Raw genomic sequence first — 24,783 nt, forward strand, 5'->3', positions numbered from 1 at the left:
AAAAGTTTAAAGAAATTTACAGTGAACACAGATAAACCCAGCACCTACATCTTTTGAATTTTTCATATTTAACTCATTACCACGTGCCTCATAGGTGTGCCTGCAGTATGTTGAAGAAATGAAACAAGTTAAAAGTTGAGGATCTAATTTTGTTTTCTCAATGGATAAAGTGGCCGCTGGTTGATTTCATTAGTTTGCTCAGATACCCAAGCGTCTATCTAAGACAATCACATGACAAATCTGTCATTTGATTAACAGGTAAGTGTTCATGAAATAATGGGCACATGAACCATTTGCAGAGGGACTTCAGAACTGGATATGCTCAGAGTATCCCCACAGGCCTCTGGAGGAGGCTGGATTTTGGAAACACCCCAGAGCCCCATTCAGGCCCAAATATGAAAGACTGAAACGGTCCAGCTGTCAGAAAACAAAATGATTATAAACTAATGAGAATGATCTTCCTGGTTATTCCCCAAACACTTTTCTGTGCTGGCCTCTCCTACAGAGTCTGCAAGTGCTCCCGTGTTGGCCCTACCAAGGACGCATCTCGATCTGCTCAGGCACTGCTCACAGGAAAAGCCTTGAAACAAGCGTATGTAAGGATGGGATACACAACAGAACTGCTGTCAGAAACCAGAAACAAAGGGAGAATTAGTAAATACATGGTGAAGGGAACACTGATTAACCAACTGAAAAAACTTACACCCTTAATTTTCATAAGTGTATTTTTCCTTTAGATGAAAAGAAAAAAAGGCCACAACACAAAAAGGTTAACTTACTATATTTTTAATATTTCTTATATTTGTACCAACATAAAAATAGGTATACACTCTTTATGCTTATAGTTTTGACAATAAAAGCTAAAACGTTTACAGATTAAGTTAAAACAAAACAAAACCAATAAAACACAAATTCACTTTAATCTATTTAACATAACAAATGATTCTGCTTTGCTCAAATAATAAAATAACATTTTGCCCAAATGAAATAAACCATAAGTATTTGGTTTAATAGCAAAAAGCTGCAGTTTCAGATCCCCGTTCTGTTTCTAAATAACAATGCTTGTTCACCTAAGTACCTTGTTCGACTGGTACTGATAAATTCAAGTCTTTTCCTCCCTCTTTCAGAGTATTAGCCACACCAGTCAAATGTCAGTCCTGAAGTGCCCATTTTAAAAGGTGTGAATTGAAAAACTGAAAAGATCAACAATTGCCTTCACTGAAATCGGCATTAATCACTACAAATCCAATTAGCTTTAGAATTTGGAGCAGAAACCATCTTTACTAGTTACTTACTTGCTATGATACTTATTGCTAATGAGCTGATGAATCACTCCGTCTGGGAGCCTCAGCACAGAGGCACCGACTGTCGGGTACAGGTCTGAGTAAGTGTGCGACCTCATCGTGTCAGATCAGGTCTAAGGTGTACAACAGCTTCACACCCTCCTTTCCCATGTTCTCCTGTAATCTGTGTTCCACAGTTTTACCTTTTTTCAAATCAGATTTTAATTTTGAATATTTAACACTATTGTTGATGTGCATTTCACTCTCCTCATGTTTGCTAAGAATATGTGATAAATGCTGCCAATCTTTGCACCCATTCTCATTCTTTAGTTGATTTTTTCCTTCCCCAAAGAGTTTGCAATATAGACAAAACACGGAATCTTTTGAGGTCGAATAAAGTAACCAGGATCTAGTGGTTTTTTCACCATTTGGAAGAATTCTTGTATAGTAAGTTTCTGAAAACTTCCTCCCTGTACTGTCCTTTGGAAAGTTAAAATTTCTCACTTGAGGTGGATCATTTTCAACTAGAGTGTCCCTTTCTTTAATACTCAAAATTCGGGGCCACGTACCTGGATCTGCAGAAAGCACAGCTGGTATAATGGAGTCTTCTGATCGTTTCTCTTCCAGTTGCTCTTGAAATTTATCAGCTATGGTTGACACAGAAGGAGGTAAATTCACATCCTGTTGGACCAATGATTTATCTTGGCTACATTCTGCTGAAACTTGTAGTTCGGAAGTCTTTTCCTTTTTCACTGGTATTCTTTCTATCTTTTCCAAAAGTATATTCCATGACCCATACAATTCTCTTTCAGTTTCTTCTCTAACAGCATTCCTTTTTCTGTTTTCTGATGCTAGCACTGTTTTTGAGTTTGTTTCCATCATCTGAGGAAAAATAGATTACAATTTTATTTTAAATTATTAACACTGAAAAAAATTAATGTATATACAAATGCCCAATAAGCACATGAAAAAGATGCTTATCATTAATCATCAAAGAAATACAAATCAATACCACCACATACCCGTTCACACACACTAGGATGGCTATAATGAAAAAAGAGATGATGACAAGCATTAACAGAGGTGTGGAAACACTGGCACCTCCTCAGGCGCTGGTGGCAACGTAAAATGGTGCTGCTGCCTGGGAACACAGGGGCAACTCTTCAAAGTTAACAACAATGCAAAAATGAAGACATATGTCCACACAAACACTTGCACAAAGTGTTCACAGCAACACTAGTCACAGTAACCAAAAAGGAGAAATAACAATGTGGTATTATCCATACAATGGAATATTATTTGGCTTATAATAAAAGTTAAGTGCAGTAAAGATATATGCTGTGACTTGGATGCACCTTGAAAACAGTATGATATGTGAAAGTCTGTCACAAGGTGCCACACAGTGTATGACTTCATCCCATGAAAAGACACATTAGCTCTTCTGGAGTCAATAAAATAAAAATGCAAAAACAGTCAAAATAACACAGGTGCATGGGCTTCCCTGGTGGCGCAGTGGTTGAGAGTCCGCCTGCCGATGCAGGGGACACGGGTTCGTGCCCCGGTCCGGGAGGATCCCACATGCCGCGGAGCGGCTGGGCCCGTGAGCCATGGCCGCTGAGCCTGCGCGTCCGGAGCCTGTGCTCCGCAACGGGAGAGGCCACAACGGTGAGAGGCCTGCGTACCGCAAAAAAAAAAAAAAAAACCAAAAAAAAAACACAGGTGCATATACTGTGAAGGACATCCTGCTAGCTGTAACATTTTAGTACAGGGACCACGGTATCCAACGGAACTCAAAGAACTAAGAGCATTGTTCTGATTCAGTCCCGAACGCAGACACAGCGCTAAGAGGAGCAGGAGTGACACTATCAGGTTTGTGCTCTACAAAGACTGCTCTGATGGCAAGGCCATCACCGGTGCTCAGGAAGGCCAGGGTACAGAGAGGCCAGGAGGCTGTGGGGGCAGTTTGGGCAAGAGGGGAGGGCGGGCATGTCCAGGGTGTGGTGCTGGAGACAGCACCAGGAGAGGGTAGGGAGTAGAATCTGGGTTAGCTGGTAACTGAGCGGCTCTGGGGACGCGAAGACAGAGGGGTAAACATAACTGGAAGTTTCTGCCGGGATGGGGGAAGTTTCTGACCGGATGGGGCTGTTTACTGATTTGGGAAACAAAGAAGGAAAGCAGGTTTGGAGTTTTCAGTTTTAGACACAGAGTTTGAGATATCTGTGGAACATTCAAATGGAAATTAGATGGATGTACTAGTGTGAAACTGAAGAAATACGATCTGTAGATATATTCTGGAAGTCATCAAAATATGTATTCATTGAAACTATAGGATTGGATAAGACTATACCAGAAGAGCATATTTAAGAAGAAACACAACACCAAGGACTGTTAGTGTTATTTTTTTTAACATAACCAAACCCAAGCCTTGGGCTTATTTCTTTCCTTCCTGAGCTTCTTGGTAGTGAGTAGGCAGTCAAGTTGTTATAATTCCCCGCGCATCTAAGACTCATCATTCTGGAGATCACTAAATTGAATCCAATGTAGATCCTAGCCTCAGGGAACTCATGGCATTCGTATAATTAAATGTTGGTATCAGATGCACTAGAACATATATACTATATACATTTTTTTGGCCACACCACACGGCTTGCGGGATCTTAGTTCCCCATGTTAATTAAGGTTTCAGGTGTGAGGTCAAATCTAGCTGTGTGACTTTGGGTAAGACACTTCTCTGAAAGTCAGTATGTTTAACATATTTCAAAGGTTTTATTTATTTGAAATTGAATATACATTTAATAAAGAACATCAACTAATTATACCTGGCTAATTAAAACAAATAATTAAACTAATTAACACCCCCTTTCCCAGAAGTTAACTACTTTCAACATTTTTAGCTGATTCTTTTCATGTTCACTTCCAAATATCAAAATAACATGTTTGCATTGCTTTTACTGATTTTTCCTCCCAGTTTTAGGCATCACTATTGACTTCCAATGAGGAAGATGCACATTTAGTTCTCCTTCTCACTGTGCTTATCACACACTCACCCTCTAGCCACCTACTCATCCTTTTTCAACTCTGGCACCACTGATACTTGGCCAGATAATGCTTTGTTGTGAAGGCCTCTCTGGCCCCCACTCAGTGATGCCAGGAGCACTCACCCAGTTGTGATAAAAAAAAATGTTGGAAGGCCTTGACAAATGTCCCCAGGGGGACAAAATCACCCCCCATTAGATCAGTGGCCAAGACCGAGATTCCATCTTTACATTGATGACTGTGCATGCTATTCTGAGATAAGCCACTAACTTCAAGATTCCAGTTTTTCCTTAAGGTCCTCATGTATCACCAAGGCTTTCTATCGTGAAGGCCTGCCACTAACCACTTATAAACACTAACGTGGTATGGGGAAAGCACATTTACAACACTTCTGTATTATACAGAAATATCATTCCTGTACTTGCCAACTGCTTATGAGCTACGTACATGACTGACACATGCATGGTAGAAGAGAAAAAGACACTTTTGGCGGGGGGGATCAGAGTGCCAGGCAGGATAGTTATTCCAGCAATTCTGAATATGTGGCTGCTGCCTGTTTTGACTATGTTCATTTTCCCATTTGTACCCCACTCTGGTGTTCGTTTAGAAAGTAAAGGCTGATAAGCTATGAGCCATCCTTATGTTCTTCAGAGGGTAAGCAGTGTATCTGTCTGAAGTTTATGAACTCATTGTTCTTAACTGAGCAAAAGCACAGAGCCTAAGCAGGTACAGGTCAATCATCCACACACACATACACAACCACGTACAAATATGATGACCTAAGATAGTTACTTATTACCAAAGCAGAGAGTATTTCTTTAACCTTTTATACCCAAAATATTGTCATTCAACGTGTTAATATAAAATTTTTTTGAATTTTATTTTTTAAACAGCAGGTTCTTATTAGTTATCTATTTTATACATATTAGTGTATATATGTCAATCCCAATCTCCCAATTCATCCCACCACCACCACCACCCCTGACACTTTCACCCCTTGGTGTCCATACGTTTGTTCTCTACATCTGTGTCTCTTATTTCTGCCCTGAAAACCAGTTCATCTGTACCATTTTTCTAGGTTCCACATATATGCGTTAATGTATTTGTTTTTCTCTTTCTGACTTACTTCACTCTATGACAGTCTCTAGATCCATCCACATCTCTACAAATGACCCAATTTCATTCATTTTTATGGCTAAGTAATATTCTATTGCATATAGGTACCACATCTTCATTATCCATTCGTCTGTCTATAGGCATTTAGGTTGCTTCCATTATCTGGCTACTGTAAATAGTGCTGCAATGAACACTGGGGTGCATGTGTCTTTTTGAATTATGGTTTTCTCTGGGTATATGCCCAGTAGTGGGATTGCTGGGTCATATGATAATTCTATTTTTAGTGTTTATTTCTTTTTTTTTTTTTTTTTGCGGTACGCGGGCCTCTCACTGTTGTGGCCTCTCCCGTTGTGGAGCACAGGCTCCGGACGCACAGGCTCAGCGGCCATGGCTCACGGGCCCAGCCGCTCCGCAGCGTGCAGGATCCTCCCAGACCGGGGCACGAACCCGTGTCCCCTGCATCGGCAGGCGGACTCTCAACCACTGCGCCACCAGGGAAGCTCTATTTTTAGTTTTTTAAGGAATCTCCATACTGTTCTCCATAGTGGCTGTATCAATTTACATTCCCACCAACAGTGCAAGAGGGTTCCCTTTTCTCCACACCCTCTCCAGCATCTGTTTGTAGATTTTCTGATGATGCCCATTCTAACTGGTGTGAGGTGATACCTCACTGTAGTTTTGATTTGCATTTCTCTAATAATCAGTGATGCTGAGAAGCTTTTGATGTGCCTCTTGGCCATCTGTATGTCTTCTTTGGAGAAATGTCATTTAGGTCTTCTGCCCATTTTTTGACTGGGTTGTTTGTTTTAATATTGAGCTGCATGAGCTGTTTATATATTCTGGAGATTAATCCTTTGTCCATTGATTCATGGACAATATTGCAAATATTTTCTCCCATTCTGAGGGCTGTCTTGTCATCTTGTTTATAAAAGCTTTTGCATAGCAAAAGAAACTAAGTTTCATTAGGTCCCATTTATTTTTGTTTTTATTTCCATTACTCTGGGAGATGGGTCAAAAAAGATCTTGCTATGATTTATGTCAAAGAGTATTCTTTCTATGTTTTCCTCTAAGAGTTTTATAGTGTCTGCCGTTACATTTAATTTAATCCATTTTGAGTTTGTTTTTGTGTATGGTGTTAGGGAGTGTTCTAATTTCATTCTTTTACATGTAGTTGTCCAGTTTGCCCAGAACCACTTATCGAAGAGGCTGTCTTTTCTCCATTATATATTCTTATCTCCTTTATCAAAGATAAGGTGACCATATGTGCGTGGATTTATCTCTGGGCATTCTATCCTGTTCCACTGATCTATATTTCTGTTTTTGTGCCAGTACCATACTGTCTTGATTACTGTAGCTTTGTAGTATAGTCTGAAGTCAGGGAGCCTGTTTCCTCCAGCTCCGTTTTTTTTTCCCTCAAGACTGCTTTCGCTATTCGGGGTCTTCTGTGTCTCCATACAAATTTTAAGATTTTTTGTTCCAGGTTTGTAAAAAATGCCACTGGTAATTTGATAGGGGTTGCACTGAATCTGTAGATTGCTTTGGGGAGTATAGTCATTTTCACAGTATTGATTCTTCCAATCCAAGAACATGGTATGTCTCTCCATCTGTTTGTACCATCTTTAATTTCTTTCATCAGAGTCTTATACTTTTCTGCATACAGATCTTTTGTCTCCTTAGGTAGGTTTATTTCTAGGTATTTTATTATTTTTGTTGCAATGGTGAATGAGATTGTTTCCTTAATTTCTCTTTCTGATCTTTTGTTGTTAGTGTATAGAAATGCAAGAGATTTCTGTGTATTAAATTTGTATCCTGCAACTTTACCAAGTTCACTGATTAGCTCTAGTAGTTTTCTGGTGGCATCTTCAGGATTCTCTATGTGTAGTGTCATGTCACCTGCAAACAGTGACAGTTTTACTTCTTCTTTTCCGATTTGTATTCCCTTTATTTCTTTTTCTTCTCTGACTGCTATGGCTAGGACTTCCAAAACTATGTTGAATAATAGTGGCAAGAGCGGGCATCCTTGCCTTTTTCCTAATCTTAGAGGAAATGCTTCCAGTTTTTTACCATTGAGAATGATGTTTGGTGTCAGTTTGTCATATATGGCCTTTATTATGTTGAGGTAGGTTCCCTCTATGCCTACTTCCTGGACAGTTTTTATCATAAATGGATGTTGACTTTTGTCAAAAGCTTTTCTGCATCTTTTGAGATGATCATATGGTTTTTATTCTTCGATTTGCTAATATGCTGTATCACACTGATTGATTTGCGTATATTGAAGAATCCTTGCATCCCTGGCATAAATCCCACTTGATCATGGTGTATGATCCTTTTAATGTATTGTTGGATTCTGTTTGCTAGTATTTTGTTGAGGATTTTTGCATTTATATTCATCAGTGATATGGGTATATAATTTTCTTTTTTTGTAGTATCTTTGTCTGGTTTTGGTATCAGGGTGATGGTGGCTTTGTAGAATGAGTTTGGGAGTTTTCCTTCCTCTGCAATTTTTTGGAAGAGTTTGAGAAGGATGGGTGTTAGCTCTTCTCTAAATGTTTGATAGAATTCACCTGTGAAGCCATCTGGTCCTGGACTTTTGTTTGTTGGAAGATTTTTAATCACAGTTTCAATTTCATTACTTGTGATTGGTCTGTTCATATTTTCTACTTCTTCCTGGTTCAGTCTTGGAAGGTTATACCTTTCTAAGAATTTGTCCATTTCTTCCAGGTTGTCCATTTTATTGGCATAGAGTTGCTTGTAGTAGTCTCTTAGGATGCTTTGTATTTCTGCGGTGTCTGTTGTAACTTCTTTTTCGTTTCTGATTTTATTGCTTTGAGTCCTCTCCCTCTTTTTCTTGATGAGTCTGGCTAAAGGTTTATTAATTTTGTTTATCTTCTCAAAGAACCAGCTTTTAGTTTTATTAATCTTTGCTATTGTTTTGTTTCTATTTCATTTATTCTGCTCTGATCTATGATCCATTTCCTTCTACTAATTTTGGGTTTTGTTTGTTGTTCTTTCTCTAGTTCCTTTAGGTGTAAGTTTAGATTGTTTGAGATTTTTCTTGTTTCTTGAGGTAGGCTTGTATTGCTATATACTTTCCTCTTAGAACTACCTTTGCTGCATCCCATAGGCTTTGGATTGTCGTGTTTTCATTGTAATTTGTCTCCAGGTATTTTTTGATTTCCTCCTTGATTTCTTTAGTGATCTCTTGGCTATTTAGTAACATATCATTTAGCCTCCAATGTGTTTGTGTTTTTTACATTTTTATCCCTGTAATTGATTTCTAATCTCATAGTGCTGTGGTCGGAATAGATGCTTGATATGATTTCAATTTTCTTAAATTTAGCAAGGCTTGATTTGTGACCCAAGATGTGATCTATCCTGGAGAACATTCCGTGTGCACTTGAGAAGAAAGTGTAATCTGCTGTTTTTGGATGGAATGTCCTATAAATATCAATTAAATCTATCTGGTCTATTGTGTCATTTAAAGCTTGTGTTTCCTTATTACTTTTCTGTCTGGATGATCTGTCCATTGGTGTAAGTGAGGTGTTAAAAGCCCCCCACTATTATTGTGTTACTGTTGATTTCTTCTTTTGTAGCTGCTAGCAGTTGCCTTATGTATTGAGGTGCTCCTACGTTGGGTGCATATATAATTCTTATAAATTCTTCTTGGATTGATCCCTTGATCATTATGTAGTGTCCTTCCTTGTCTCTTGTAACATTCTTTTTTTTTTTTTTTTTTTTTTTTTTTTGGTACATGGGCCTCTCACTGTTGTGGCCGCTCCCGTTGCAGAGCACAGGCTCCAGACGCACAGGCTCAGCGGCCATGGCTCATGGGCCCAGCCGCTCCGCAGCATGTGGGATCTTCCCGGACCGGGGCACGAACCCGTGTCCCCTGCATCGGCAGGCGGACTCTCAACCACTGCGCCACCAGGGAAGCCCTGTAACATTCTTTATTTTAAAGTTTATTTTATCTGATATGAGTATTGCTCCTCCCGCTTTCTTTTGATTTCCATTTGCATGGAATATCTTTTTCCATCCCCTCACTTTCAGTCTGTATGTGTCCCTAGGTCTGAAGTGAGTCTCTTGTAGACAGCATATATATGGGTCTTGTTTCTGTAACCATTCAGTGAGCCTGTGTCTTTTAGTTGGAGCATTTAATCCATTCACGTTTAAGGTAATTACCTATATGGATGTTCCTATGACCATTTTCTTAATTGTTGTGGGTTTGTTTTTGTAGGTCCTTTTCTTCTTTTGTATTTCCCACTTAGAGAAGTTCCTTTGGCATTTGCTGTAGAGCTGGTTTGGTGGTGCTGAATTCTCTTAGCTTTTGCTTGTCTGTAAAGCTTTTGATTTCTCCATTGAATCTGAATGAGATCCTTGCTGGGTAGAGTAATCTTGGTTGTAGGTTCTTACCTTTAATCACTTTAAATGTATCATGCCACTCCCTTCTGGCTTGTAGAATTTCTGCTGAGAAATCAGCTGTTAACCTTATGGGAGTCCCCTTGTATGTTATTTGTCATTTTTCCCTCGTTCCTTTCAAGAATTTTTCTTTGTCTTTAATTTTTGTCAGTTTGATTACTATGTGTCTTGGCGTGTTTCTCCTTGGGTTTATCCTGCCTGGGACTCTCTGCACTTCCTGGACTTTGGTGCCTATTTCCTTTCCCATATTAGGGAAGTTTTCAACTATAATCTCTTCAAATATTTTCTCAGGTCCTTCCTCTCTTTCTTCTCCTTCTGGGACCCCCCGCTATAATGCAAATGTTGTTGCATTTAATGTTGTCCCAGAGGTCTCTTAGGCTGCCTTCCCATTTCTTTTCATTCTTTTTTCTTTATTCTGTTCTGCAGCAGTGCATTCCACCATTCTGTCTTCCAGGTCACTTACCATTCTTCTGCCTCAGTTATTCTGCTACTGATTCCTCCTAGTGTATTTTTCATTTCAGTTATTGTATTGTTCATCTCTGTTTGTTGTTCTTTAATTCTTCTAGGTGTTTGTTCTTTAATGCTTCTAGGTCTTTGTTAAATATTTCTTGCATCTTCTTGATCTTTGCCTCCATTCTTTTTCCGAGGTCCTAGATCATCTTCACTATCATTATTCTGAATTCTTTTTCTGGAAGGTTGCCTATCTCCACTTCATTTAGTTGTTTTTCTGGGGTTTTATCTTGTTCCTTCATCTGGTACAAAGTCCTCTGCCTTTTCATTTTGTTTATCTTTCTGTGAATGTGGCTTTCCTTCCACAGGCTGCAGAATTGTAGTTCTTCTTGCTTCTGCTGTCTGCCCTCAAGCAGAAGGTATTTTTGACATGTACTCTTTTGAAAAGATAACGTTACTACAATCTTCTATAAGCTGCACCCAAAGGCTTTGTTAAATATGAGGCATAATATATACAAAGAAGATAATAAAGATAACATAAATAAGCCTTCCTTGCAAAACAAAAAAATCAACTATGCGTATCCACTGTTTCCCCTACTGTGCAATAAGCCTCGCAATTCAGAGTTACTTTTCCCTAAAAGCTAACCATTTAAACCCTCGTCCAGTGAAATGGGGTTAAGAACCTTCCTGGTTTTACATTGAGGATCCATGTTAAATTAATTTTTTTAATTAATTTTTGTGTGGGATAATCTAAGGTCTGGCTTATTTATGTCCATACCAACAAAAAAATTGTTCCAGCACCATCTGCTGAAAAAATCTTGCTTTGCCCATCCAAATGATTTTGTACTTTCTTCTAAAATCAACTGACTGTATTTGTGTGGTTCTATTTCTGGCCTGCCTATTCTATTGATCTATTTGTTTATCTTTATATGCCAATACCATACCACCTTGATTACTATGGCTTTTTAATGTCTTTTTTCCCAAGTTTACTGAAGTATAATTGATAAAGAAAAACTGTACAAATGTATGGTGTATGATGCAATGTTTTGAGTTTTTTAATGTCTTGAAATCAGGAAGATGACACTTCCCTAATCCCTACCTCACACCATACACAAAATTAACTTGAGATGGATCACAGATGTAAACATAAAATCTGAAACTACAGAGCTTATAGAAGACAACACAGGTAAATATCTTCATAACCTTGGTAGGCAGAGTCCCTAAACAAGACACAAAAAGTACTAATCAGAAAAGCAAATAGTAAATTGGACTTTATCAAAATTTAAAACTTGGGCTTTTCAAAAACAACATTAGGAAAACGAAAAGATAAAACACTGTGCAGGAGAAAAATCTTCCAAATACATTTATTTTACAAAAGATATGTACCCAGAATATATATAAAGAATTCCTACAACTCAATAGTAGAAAGACGATCCAATAAAAAAAGTGAGCTAAAACTTGGATACTTTACAAAAGAAGATATATGAGTGATGAGAAAGGAACAGTAGTTATCAGGAAATTAAAACCACAATGAGATAATCATTTCATACCCACCAGAATAGATTAAATCAAAACAGACAACACCAAATTTTGTTGAGACTACAGAAAAATTGCAACTATCAAGTTGTCAGTGGGAGTGCAAAATGGTAGAGAAAAGAATTACTCATTGTAACGTCTGCAAAACATAAAGACTTAAAACAAGCTTACTTACAACAATTAATTAATTTTAATACTCATTTGAGAGTAATAACCAATGAGAGATTGACAGAAATGGAACCATATGAGATTCTAAGATAAATCTGCTTTATGTAAGCTAACAAGGGAGAAGTTACTGCAAACTTGATCATTTAAAACTCATTAAAAAAGAATTACCTGTTTATATTCGTTAACACAACTTTGGCAGCAAAATCTCATCTGCTGACCTTCAATGACTAGGAGATTGTTTCCAGCACCTTTGCTGGGCAGGTACTCCCCACACTGCTCACAGAAGTTCATCACTAGACCATTGGCCAACCTGTACTTGTTAAAGCACTGGTTACTGCACAGCTTATGTGTTACATTGTTAACGCTGACTTCATGCCGAATCTAAAAACAAAAACCAATTTATTAAGTAAATGAACTGGATTAGCACCATACATGAGATACCTAGTTTTTTCAACAGAAATAAAGAACCTTTGGTAATTTCTCAGTGGAAGAAACATTCAGGTAAAATATTTTTAAAAAGCACATTTCACTATTCTTTCATTTTTATCTTTGATTTCTCTGTAAAATTGTGCTTTGATTTTATAAGTGGAAAAATAAGATTCATAGAACAAAAAGCAACAAAATCAGACATTTAAGAATTACAGGGGCTTCCCTGGTGGTGCAGTGGTTAAGAATCCGCCTGCCCATGCAGGGGACATGAGTTCGAGCCCTGGTCCGGGAAGATCCCACATGCTGCGGAGCAACTGAGACCTTGCACCACAACTATTGAGCTTGCGCTCCAGAGCCTGCGAGCCACAACTACTGAGCCCATGTGCTGCAATTACTGAAGCCGTTGCGCCTAGAGCCCCTGCTCTGCAACAAGAGAAGCCACCAAAATGAGAAGCCTGCGCACCACAATAAAGAGTAGCCACTACTTGCCACAACTAGAGAAAGCCCACATGCAGCAATGAAGACCCAACACAGCCAAAAACAAATTAAAAATATAAATTTATTTTTAAAAATTACAGGAAATGGTTAGCATGTTTTGATATGACCTGCTTAAAAATAAGTGGATTGGGAATTTGTAGGTATTATAAACTTCACTGCCCTAGAAAACTGGGGTGGGGGGGTGGGCGAAGGGAACCAGTATCACCCACATTCAGGATGGAGTCTGTATATACCTAAGTTCTTGCTTTGCTCAGCTCTATGGTAGCTGAGATAAAATTGTGTCTGGGATGTACATAGCTTCAGGGTAATCCAGACCAAATTCAGTCACCAAGGACCATGTTAAGTGGGGACTCCCTGGATGCCTGAGAAGATGGCAATACCACCTAAGAAATGTGAAGTGACCTACATACTTTCACTCCACCTGTTCTACGTGTTCTTGTAGGACTGGTTGTTTCCTTCATGTCCTGAACCTATATTTTCATTTAGTGTGGTTAATAAGAACAAAATCCACCATAAAACTATTGCTCTCTTTATGAGTACATTCAGTTCCACAGAAATGGATGATCACCCCATTCTATGGGATGGGACATTTGTTATGAGACAATTCTAACATATGCTTATTCTTCCCTTCAACTTCACTGGGTAGATTCAAGACTCATCCATTAGGTAGATGGCAGAACATATAATAGCACCTGAAGTTAAAATTATCGCTGTTAACCTAGATAATAACTTAAGATATAAAATCACAGACCTCTGTTAGTTTACTGCAGATTGTACATCTTGATTTATTCAGAACTCTTTTTCGAAGATTCTGGTTATCTTCATAGGGAGATGAAAATGTACCACAAAATTTTTGGAAGGATTCACTTGACTCCCCTTGAGGAACAAGAGTAGCCTTTTTTGCAGGTGCACCTCTGAAACACAAGGGAGAGACACAATTTAAGAACACTGCATTCTCTTTCTTTGGCCATGCTGAGTGGCTCATTTCCCCCACCAGGGACTGAATCCAGGCCACGGCAGTGAAAGCCCAGAATCTTAATCACTAGGCTACCAGGGAACTCCCTAAGAACATTGCATTTTAATAAAAGTCAAATATATATGAACAATAATTGACATTTTTCATTTTCTCATGATTTAATCCTAAGAATCAACTATAATTTTTGGATCTAGAAAAATCCACATTTTGGTTTAATTGCTGAGAGTTCCTAAATAATATGGAAAGATATTCAGAGATAAAAATATTTTGTTGTCACAGGTTATGACCTTTAGAACCTTGCCACAGGTTATGACTTCTAGAAGCATTCAAAAAGGGTGTTAGCGGGCTTCCCTGGTGGCGCAGTGGTTGAGAGTCCGCCTGCTGATGCAGGGGACACGGGTTCGTGCCCCGGTCTGGGAGGATCCCACATGCTGTGGAGCGGCTGGGCCGGTGAGCCATGGCCGTTGAGCCTGCGCGTCCGGAGCCTGTGCTCCGCAGCGGGAGAGGCCACGACAGTGAGAGGCCCACATACCGAAAAAAAAAAAAAAAAAAAAAAAGGGTGTTAGCAACCGGGGAGAACCAAGGTAGAGGATGGGGAAGGGGGTGAGGCACAGGCAGTGGTGGGATAGGGTTGATTTCTTTCTATACCTAAACTCTACGTTCCTGCCAACAGTAAGTACAATACAAATGACCCACAGCTCTGACATATGCTAGGATAACTGTAGCTCCATAAACTTGAAGAAACCTGTGCATCAATTCTATCCATGAATCTTCTGCAACTCTCTAAGTACATTCTGGACACAAATTCATACTGCCAGTATCCAATCATATGGAACCATGTTGAAAGGTACAGCTTACTTTTTACATGTCACCTTGCGTTTCTTTGGAGCAGGCTTGTGAGAGAAGGAGGAGAGGCAGGTGGTGGAACAGAAGAGGTGAGCTGAGCCTTTGCGCTGATAAGCTGTCTGTCCCTTCTGCAAAGGCTTTTTGCAGTTTGCACAAGTGATTTTAGCTGGTTTAGAGGGTTGCTGTTGGGCAGAAGGCTGGAAGATCTGTTTAGGAAGTGAGTCCACTGGTGATAAAGAATCCACCCCTGGCTGTTTCTGATTACTGGGAAAGGATGCTGACTGGGAGATCCAAGAATCTTAAAAATAAAACACGTAAGAAAAGTCACGGAACAGTTAAAAACTCCCATCAGAAAAATATTTAAAATTTTCATTTTGCACAAGTCTAAGAGAAGAGTGAGGAAGCCTTGCTGTACAACCCCAGGGGGACTCTCCCCTTTGTACTCTAAGTGAATGATGCTCTATTGTGCCAACACTGGAAATGGCGGCCCCGGAATTGTGCAATGCGGTAGCCAGCATCTCCAAGTCAGACCCTCTGTGCTAGAGATTGTGCAAGTAATTTAAACTAGGTCTTGGTATTCTCAGCTACAAATCACAATGATACCCAACCTATCAGCGTTATGAAGACTAAATGAGAGGGACTTCCCTGGAGGTCCAGTGGTTAGGACTCTGCGCTTTCACTGCCATGGCCCAGGTTCAATCCCTGGTCGGGGAACTAAGACCCCACAAGCCGTGCAGCAGGGGAAAAAAAAACAAAACAAAAAAAACACATGAGATAATGCATATAGTAAAGCATTATATTCTGTACACAGGGTACTTCCTAAGGCACTTTTTCTTTTCTAAGAGAAAAGTATTAACACACTGTAAAATAAAGCAAATATACAAATATAAAGATTATAGTCTGGTATATGATACCCATTTTCATAACAGCTTCCCCCCTAACATTTTATTATGAAAAATTTAAAGCATATAAAGCTGAAAGAATTTTACTGTGAAAAATGTCCATCATATAGATTCTATACTATTTTACTTTTTGCTTTATCACGTTTTCTATTTATTCACCCCGCTAAATAATCTATCTTCTCTATGTATTTCAAGTAATTTGTAGATATTAGTGCACCTCCCTCCAAGATACTTCCAAGTACATGTAATTAAACATAGCATTTTAAGGCAACTCTGTCTACAATTACCTGCCAGCCTTCTAGACTATTTCCCAGGCATTAGTGTAGGTGGTGGATTACACAGGAGACCCAGCTTTCCTACCTTCACATAGGGACTCCATCGTATATTACTGTTAGCTTCAAAATGGTACAATATTATGTACAGGTAATGGTGCCTCTCAAACCTTAACACGCATACGATCACTTGGGAATCTTGTTTAAACAGAGATTCTAAATCAGTAAGTCTAGGGAGGGGCCTGAGATTCTGCATTTCTAACTACCTCTTGAGTAATGGTGAAGCTTTGAGAAACAAGGCCCAAGAGCACTGAATTATTCTGTCATCTCTCTTCAAAAATAGCTTTTGTCGTTAGGTAAAGGTCTATGGCCCCTCCACCTATTATAGCTCTAAACGCCTCTCATGATACTACAAACACTAACAACTCTGTTTTCACTTCTAAATTCCTACCCACTGCTGCTTCTAATTTTGTCCTTTTCCAGATATTTTTATCTTAACAGGCAAAAACAAAACAGAACAAGTAACCAAAGGAATTCTTTCACCCCGCAAGAAGATACGCTGGCAAATATGAAGTATATTCCATAAAGTTTTGTTTTTGTTTTTATTTTGGCCGCATCACACAGCTTGTGGGATCTTAGTTCCCTGACCAGGGATTGACCCTGGTCCCGCAGCAGTGAAAGTGTGAAGTCCTAACCACTGGACCACGAGGGAATTCTCTGGGCTTTATAATTTTTTTTTTTTTTTTTTGCAGTACGTGGGCCTCTCACTGTTGTGGTCTCTCCCGTTGCAGAGCACAGGCTCCAGATGCACAGGCTCAGCGGCCATGGCTCACGGGCCCAGCCGCTCTGCGGCATGTGGGATCTTCCCAGACCGGGGCACGAACCCGTGTCCCCTGCATCGGCAGGCAGACTCTCAACCACTGCACCACCAGGGAAGCCCTGGGCTTTTTAATTTTGTACACTTACCCATACTTAAAGGGGATAGAGTTATATATAATTATGTAAAGTGAGGCATCAACTATACTGCTCAATAGATTCTGCAGTTTTTTTCCTCTTTAGCATTGGTGCATACATAAATAAAGCAAATGTTTTCTTTGTTTATACTTCAACTATTTAATTTCTCCTAATTTCAAAGTTTCTTATTTCATCAAATTCTTATTTTACCGTGTTAGCGTCTATAGGCTAAATAAAACAGGGTCCCCAACCCCTGGGCCTGGGACCAGTAGCAGTCTGAATGAGCACAGCTTCACCTGCCAACCCCATCCCCCCATCACTCACATCACCTCCTGGACCATCCTCCACCCCCCACCGCCCGTGGAAAAACTGTCTTCCACGAAACCAGTCCATGGCGCCAGAAAGGCTGGGGACCACTAAAATAAAAGGTCTCAACCAAATTCTTCCATGCTCTATCCCCAGAATACATTTTAAGAGAAGGGGCCCAGAAGGATTTAATCCAAATCCCTCCTTATATGCAAGGAAAATTAAGGCCTAGAAGCTAGAGGTGATTTGCCCAGAATTCCAGTAAGTACCAGATCCACTATTTGAGTTTTAGATCTTCTTTTTTATTTAATTAATTAAATATATTTTGGCTGCATCAGGTCCTAGTTGTGGCGTGCAGGCTCATTAGTTGCGGTGTGCGGGCTCTCTAGTTGCAGCGCGCAGGCTCCAGAGCTTGCGGGCTCAGTTGCCCCGCGGCATGTGGGATCTTAGTTCCCCGACCAGGGATCAGAGGCGCCTCTTGCAATGCGAGACAGATTCTCAAACACTGGACCACAAGGGAAGTCCCAAGTTTCAGAGATTCTTGATTTCTTCCTGCATCTAAACTCTTCTGCCTAAAGAACAACCTTTTAGCATTTCTTTAGTGTTGGTCTGCTAGTGAAGTTACTTCAGTGTCTCAGTGGGGTTTTTAGTTGTTAAAGAGTAACACATACACATGAAGTTTATAATCTTTTTTTTTTTTTTTTTTTTTTTTTTGCGGTACGCGGGCCTCTCACTGTTGTGGCCTCTCCCGTTGCGGAGCACAAGCTCCGGACGCTCAGGCTCAGCGGCCATGGCTCACGAGCCTAGCCACTCTGCGGCATGTGGGATCTTCCCGGACTGGGGCACGAACCCGTGTCCCCTGCATCGGCAGGTGGACTCTCAACCACTGCGCCACCAGGGAAGCCCCGAAGTTTATAATCTTAAGTGCACAGCTCAATGACCGTCTTCACAATGAATATGTACTTCTATGGCCACCACCCAGATAAACACACAGAAAACTTCCAGGATCCTCATGTCTTTTCCACTCAGTCACTCCCCTCCTTTCCCACAAGGCATCCCTATCCTCACTTCAAAGATAAGTTTTGCCTTATTTTGAACTTCGCATATGAAATCATGTAGTATGTACCCTCGTCTCAACATCTCATCTGTTTCATTCACACTGAAGGTAGCTGTTCATCTGTTTCCATTGTTGAGTATTCCATTGTGTGGCTGATACTATCTATCACTCTAAGGCTGATGGACATTTGGATTGCTTCCAATTTTTTTTTGGTGGGGGGACATCAAAGGTTTATTATTGGGTTTATTGCCCACAGCAAAAGTTCCTGGAACAACAACCCACTGTGTACGACAGACAGGAGGCAGGACATGGGAGCAGTCTTTGCTACTCAGGGGAGAAGGAGGCTACCATCTACAGGCGGATGATTGCTTCCAAGTTTTGACTATGATTTCTCTACATGTCTCTTAATGGTCTCTTGGGTATTTATCCTGCTCAGAATTTGTAAAGGTTCTCGAATTCAAGGGTTGATGTTTTTCTCCATTTTAGAAAATCCTCAGTTACACCTCTTCTGCCTCATTTCTTTTTTCCTCTTTCTGGGACATTAATTACATGTCCTTTTCATCAAATGTCCTAAGTCTCTTACATTCTTTTCTGTATTTCCCCCCTTTTGGTTCTGACTCAGTCTAGATAATGCTCTGATACATATTCCAGTTCATTCACACTCTTCAGCTGTGCCAAACCTACAGTTAAAATGTAGACAGTTTGATACTCCTAGTACCCGCACCCCTTATGGGTTCACTTCTATTGTCCGCTTTTTCTCTTATTTCATTATATGGCCTGCCTCCTCATATCCCTAATAGTTTTACATGAAAAACTGAAAAAAAAAATTGAGACTCTGGATTATGTTAGCATCCCCAATCCAAAGGTCGATATATATATCTTTTATTTTATTTTATTTTTATTTTATTTATTTATTTTTTGCGGTACGCGGGCCTCTCACTGTTGTGGCCTCTCCCGTTGCGGAGCACAGGCTCCAGACGCGCAGGCTCAGCGGCCATGGCTTACGGGCCTAGCCGCTCCGCGGCATGTGGGATCTTCCCGGACCGGGGCACAAACCCGTGTCCCCTGCATCGGCAGGCGGACTCTCAACCACTGCGCCACCAGGGAAGCCCTTTATTTTTTTAATATATATATTTTAAATCAGTGTCCTTTGTGGGCCCCTGTGAGTCTGTTGAAAGTTCCCCTTAGATTCTTAGCAGCCTTTTCTGGAACTGAACACATACCCATTAGAGAAAAACAACCCCAAATAAGAGATGACTCCTCTGAGGCTCCTTCTCAGATATGAGAAACCTCATTTTTCAGTGTATTTGTAGCTCTGTGATGCTTTAGATATTTTATATGTTTTGTCTCCCTCCCCCCCATTATTCTCTGCAGGAGGGACAGGAGTTACTTATTGATTATTAGTCTCAAGTCTATTATTATCAGAAGAACTTCCTAGAATCAGTATCGTGGCCAGAAATGTTTATAATCCAACAAAAATACAACACAGATGCAAGAACAATTTCTAAGTCTGAGTATTTTCTTTGATGAAATTTTGCTGTTTACATAAAGATACGATGGCTGAAGAACTTTCACTGAAATACAGTCTACCTTAAAGCTTAGTGCAAAGATTAAATGACTCAAAGGTCCATTCTAATGGAAATGATCTTATTTTCATAAGATATTACACAGTTTTTTTTTTTTTTTTTTTTTTTTTTGCGTTACACGGGCCTCTCACTGTTGTGGCCTCTCCCGTTGCGGAGCACAGGCTCCGGACGCACAGGCTCAGTGGCCATGGCTCACGGGCCCAGCCGCTCCGCGACATGCGGGACCTTCCCAGACTGGGGCACGAACCCGTGTCCCCTGCATCGGCAGGTGGACTCTCAACCACTGCGCCACCAAGGAAGCCCTATTACACAGTTTTATTTGTACTTTATGCAGAGCCATAATTTTGTAGGATAAAATTTGAACCCTTAAGCCCTAGATTCAAATATAACAACTCCAGAGATCCTCATCTTGTTCTTATTTTTTTTCTTTTTTCTGTGCTGGAAAACCTTCATTCTATAGAAGTGGGGAGCACACCGCAACTAAAGTAAGACACTCTGGGGGAGCTCTGACCCTAAATAATAACAACAATTACCATAGTAATACAATGGTCACCATCTTATTCTGTAAGTCTTCTAGTAAAATTGGTTAATTTTACAAAAGCTGACAGCAAGCAAAAACAAAATTTAGGGTTAATACTAAAATTGGACAGTTTTCACTATGCTACATCCAACTTTAAGAGTGAAAAGAGCAACGACAAGACAGCCCTTTTTGACAAGTGACTCCACCTTTCAGAAAGCTTCAGACACATCTTCACCATCACTATTTACCTGACAACTCTGTAGACCCTCTTTTTAGAATTCTGGACCAAATGGTATTATTTGAAGGATAGGGCTTCCCTGGTTGCACAGTGGTTAAGAATCCGCCTGCCAATGCATGGGACATGGGTTCGAGCCCTGGTCCGGGAAGATCTCACATGCCGTGGAGCAACTAAGCCCGTGTGCCACAACTACTGAGCCTGAGCTCTAGAGCCTGCGAGCCACAACTACTGAATCCCACGTGCCTAGAGCCCATGCTCCACAACAAGAGAAGCCACTGCAATGAGAAGCCTGCGCACAGCAACGAAGACCCAACTCAGCCATAAATAAATAGATACATTTATTTTAAAAAATAATAATAAAATAAATAAATAAAGGATATAGTTCTGTAACTTTTTCCCCCCGAAACAGAACTTTAGAGAACCCAGGAACACTGTAAATTCATCCATACTTCATAGATAACAGAAATTCATTGCCACAGCACAAACAAAATAGTTCAAATGTAGTTAAGAACGTCTTCATATATATGAATGAATGTCAGGGGAGTCCTTTAATGCTTCTTGTCTGTTACTTTTTAAAATCACTGATACTTCATGGCATGAGAAAATTATCACTGTAATATAAAATACAGTTTTGAATTAATGAGATAAAGGGATGACAAGAATAAAAATACATCCAAGAGTAGTCAAAACTACTTTCAAACAACTTTTGCTAGTCTCAATTATGTCCACAATTTGAGTGGAGTAACAGTATAGCATCTAACTACAGTATGCTTTTTTACAGTTAAGTATCAAGTCTATGTGCTATGCTTTTAAATTGAAAAGCATGTTATTGATCCACTTCACCATTCAATACACAACTTCAATTTACTCCAGAAGGTGAAAAACGGTCAAGGCTGAAACATAAAGGAAATACATGGCAAGCCTTCTGGTTTTAACTTCACTTAAGAGCTTATACGTACATAAGATGTAATTCATGTTTGCAAAAATATACATGTAAAATTTAGGAAATAATTACACAACAAAAAATAAGAGTGAAAGAAACAAATCAATTACACTGCAATAAAAAATTTTAAAAAGAAGAGTGAAAGAAACAGAGATCTAAAAGAATGATTTTCAATGGACATTATTTCAAGTCTTCAACATCATCTTCAACCGCTTTTAAGCTTAACACATCATTCAATATAGAAGTCACAAGTTTTTTATATTATTTTTCAGGTTTCACTCAATCAATAAACAAAAGATGTACAAAGTAATAAGTAGATGACAAACATGAATGAACAAATTCATAAAAAGTCTACAAAAGTATTTTTAAAAGTTCAATGATCATTAAGAGGATATCACCTCTAAATGAGCAGTTTAGCAAACATTAATAATACTCCTATCCCTGAGGAGAGCTTACAATATTATAACAACAAAAAAACCCCGTAATTTTTTGGTGAGGACCATTCTGTATTAACCATGAAAAGTTTTAAAAATATGTTGACATTTGACTTGGCAATTTCACCTACAGGAACTTTTCACTAGAAAATATGTGTGACAAACTTAAGAGATATTCATGAGAAACCTGTTTATAACTGCAAAGACTAGACACAAGCTATTAAATTATGAACATAAAAAGCTTATTATATTTGACATAAGCAAATACGCTAAATGATGAAATGTCAAATGCTTCCCCTCCACCCCAGGTCAAGAACAAGACAACAGAAGGCACTTTCACTGCTGAGTGCCTGGGGTTCAACCCCTGGTTAGGGAACTAAGATCTTGCAAGCCACGAGGCATGGCCAACAAAAAAAATAACAAGACAAGACTTTATACTCTGATCACTTCTATTCAACATTACATAAAAAATAAAAGGGGATCTGCCAGGCCAAACTATGTCCATAATAAAACTAAGATTATTTGCCTTTTTCATCGTGTTGGCATCTGCACTAATGGTGCAGAAGCAATGATGGGTAAAACTGCTGGCAGTGGAACCAAACTGTACTAGTAAAATTTTCTTCACTATCAGGCACTTACACAAAAGAAAGAAAAAGTAGCACCTGTACTTCCTATTGTTCTTCCAACAACAACTGGTCAACACAATCCTGATGCTAACTACCTGGTGTCAGCACCAGCCCCCATTTTGAAGGCACAGTCCACAACAAGACTGCCCTCACTTTACATGCCACCTGGACTTCTGGCCAACTGGCTGTAAATCTGGGAGGTTCCTAAGGCCCCTTCAGATTTGATAATTTGCTAGAATGATTCAGAGAACTAAAGAAAGCTCTATACTTATGATCAGTTTTATTTAAAGGATACAAATCAGGACCAGCCAAATGAAGAGACATACGGGGTGAGGAAGGGTCCCAATGCCAGAGCTTCTGTGCCCTCTCTCTGAGGAAGCGTGTAGCGTCACCCACCTGGCACAGATGAGTTTTTACTGGGTTTCATCATGTGGGTGTGACTGGTGGGATTATTCACTGCGTGTGACTGGACTCAATCTCCAGCCTCTCTCTCCTCCATGGAGGCTGAGCTGGCTCAAAGGCCCAACACTCAAATCACAGGGTTGGTCTTTCTGGTGACCCTCAGCCTTAATCATTAGTTATTAGGAATCTGGTAAATTTCAAGGATTTATTCTCTCTCCCAAGAACCAGGGACAAAGGCCAGTGAAATTATTTGTTATGCAACAGAAGTCCTTAGTGAAAAGGTAAAAATTAGTATTAATTTTACTAAATTTCAGTCTCTGACTACATCTTAATACTCTGTATGATGCACAGGGAAGCATCCAGAAGCCACTTCTGTTTCATACCAAAGAACAATGAGAAAGAGTGGAAAAGCACCTGTAAAATTGCTGCATTGCAAGCTGAACTAGCCTTAAAGGAATGACAAAACAAACTGGTTATTGACATTTTCTTAAAATAAGCCTTTCACTTCAAAAAAATAACAGTATTTGTTGCCAATGAGAAAATTTGAGCTTTCGAATGAAAATCAGAATCTTTGAAAACCTGCATCCACCACTGCTAGCGTGACAGCTTTCTAAGGTGTCAACATTTAGAAGACCTAGGTAACTCAGTGAATCAACACTTTCCAAATAACCAAAGCACAATGTTACCAAATCATACAAAGGTAAAATTCATTCAAAGATAAATGAATTTTAATGTAATAAAGTATGAAAAGTTCATTATATAGTTTCAGATTCCACACTGTAAGAACTTTTAAGAAACTACCACTTATCAAGTTTTGGTGCTGTGTCAAAAGGAAAAGGAAAAAACTATCCATAATTAACTAAAAAGGCTACTAAAATATTGCTCCATTCTACAGCCACATATGTACATGAGGCCAGATTTTCTTCTTATACTTCAAACTAAAGAAGATATTGCAACACATTCAATGTAGAAATAGATTTGAGGAGCTAGATATACCTTGCTGTCTTCTATTAAGCCAGACTTCAAAAAGATTTGTGGGGCTTCCCTGGTGGCGCAGTGGTTGATAATCTGCCTGCTAATGCAGGGGACACGGATTCGAGCCCTGGTCTGGGAAGATCTCACATGCTGCGGAGCAACTAGGCCAGTGAGCCACAACTACTGAGCCTACGCGTCTGGAGCCTGTGCTCCACAACAAAAGAGGCCACGATAGTGAGAGGCCCGTGCACCGCGATGAAGAGTGGCCCCCGCTCAATGCAACTAGAGAAAGCCCTCGCACAGAAACAAAGACCCAACACAGCCAAAAATAAATAAAATTAAAAAAATAAAATAAAATGCTTTAAAAAAAAAAAGATTTGGGGCCTCCCTGGTGGCGCAGTGGTTGAGAGTCCGCCTGCCGATGCAGGGGATACGGGTTCGTGCCCCGGTCTGGGAGGATCCCATATGCCGCGGAGCGGCTGGGCCCGTGAGCTATGGCCGCTGGGCCTGCGCATCCGGAGCCTGTGCTCCGCAACGGGAGAGGCCACAAGAGTGAGAGGCCCGCATACCGCAGAAAGAAAAAAAAAAAAAAAAAAGATTTGTGTAACTGTAATACGTCACTTTTCACTAAATTTCTTTAGTGAAAGTAGTTATCTTTCATTAAAAATATGTCACATAATTATTGTTAAATGAATAAATACCTTTTAAATTTAAGTTTTAATTTCTAATATAACAGATTAAAAAAACAAAAAACTTTGGGATCCTCAATCACTTCCAAGAGTAAAACTGAGACCAAAAAGTTTGAGAACTGTCC

At 39.7% G+C, this 24,783-nt stretch overlaps 1 protein-coding gene across 1 annotated transcript in view; it reads right to left on the reverse strand.

Annotated features, from left to right (window-relative positions):
• Nucleotides 1–648: 648 nt before the first annotated feature.
• Nucleotides 649–24,783, reverse strand: part of ZMYM5 (zinc finger MYM-type containing 5) — a gene marked incomplete at its 5' end in the record, with an annotated part of 39,415 nt that continues 15,280 nt past the window's right edge. Inside the window, 4 exons of the mRNA XM_081214445.1 lie at nt 649–2,165; nt 12,174–12,386; nt 13,684–13,846; nt 14,767–15,052. Of these exons, the coding sequence (XP_081070571.1) occupies nt 1,407–2,165; nt 12,174–12,386; nt 13,684–13,846; nt 14,767–15,052 (1,421 nt within the window). The 3' untranslated portion in view covers nt 649–1,406. The remainder of the gene's footprint in view (nt 2,166–12,173; nt 12,387–13,683; nt 13,847–14,766; nt 15,053–24,783) is intronic.

This window comes from Mesoplodon bidens (assembly GCF_964165515.1).
Source record: "Mesoplodon bidens genome assembly, chromosome: 17".
NCBI classification, from domain to species: Eukaryota; Metazoa; Chordata; class Mammalia; order Artiodactyla; family Ziphiidae; genus Mesoplodon; species Mesoplodon bidens.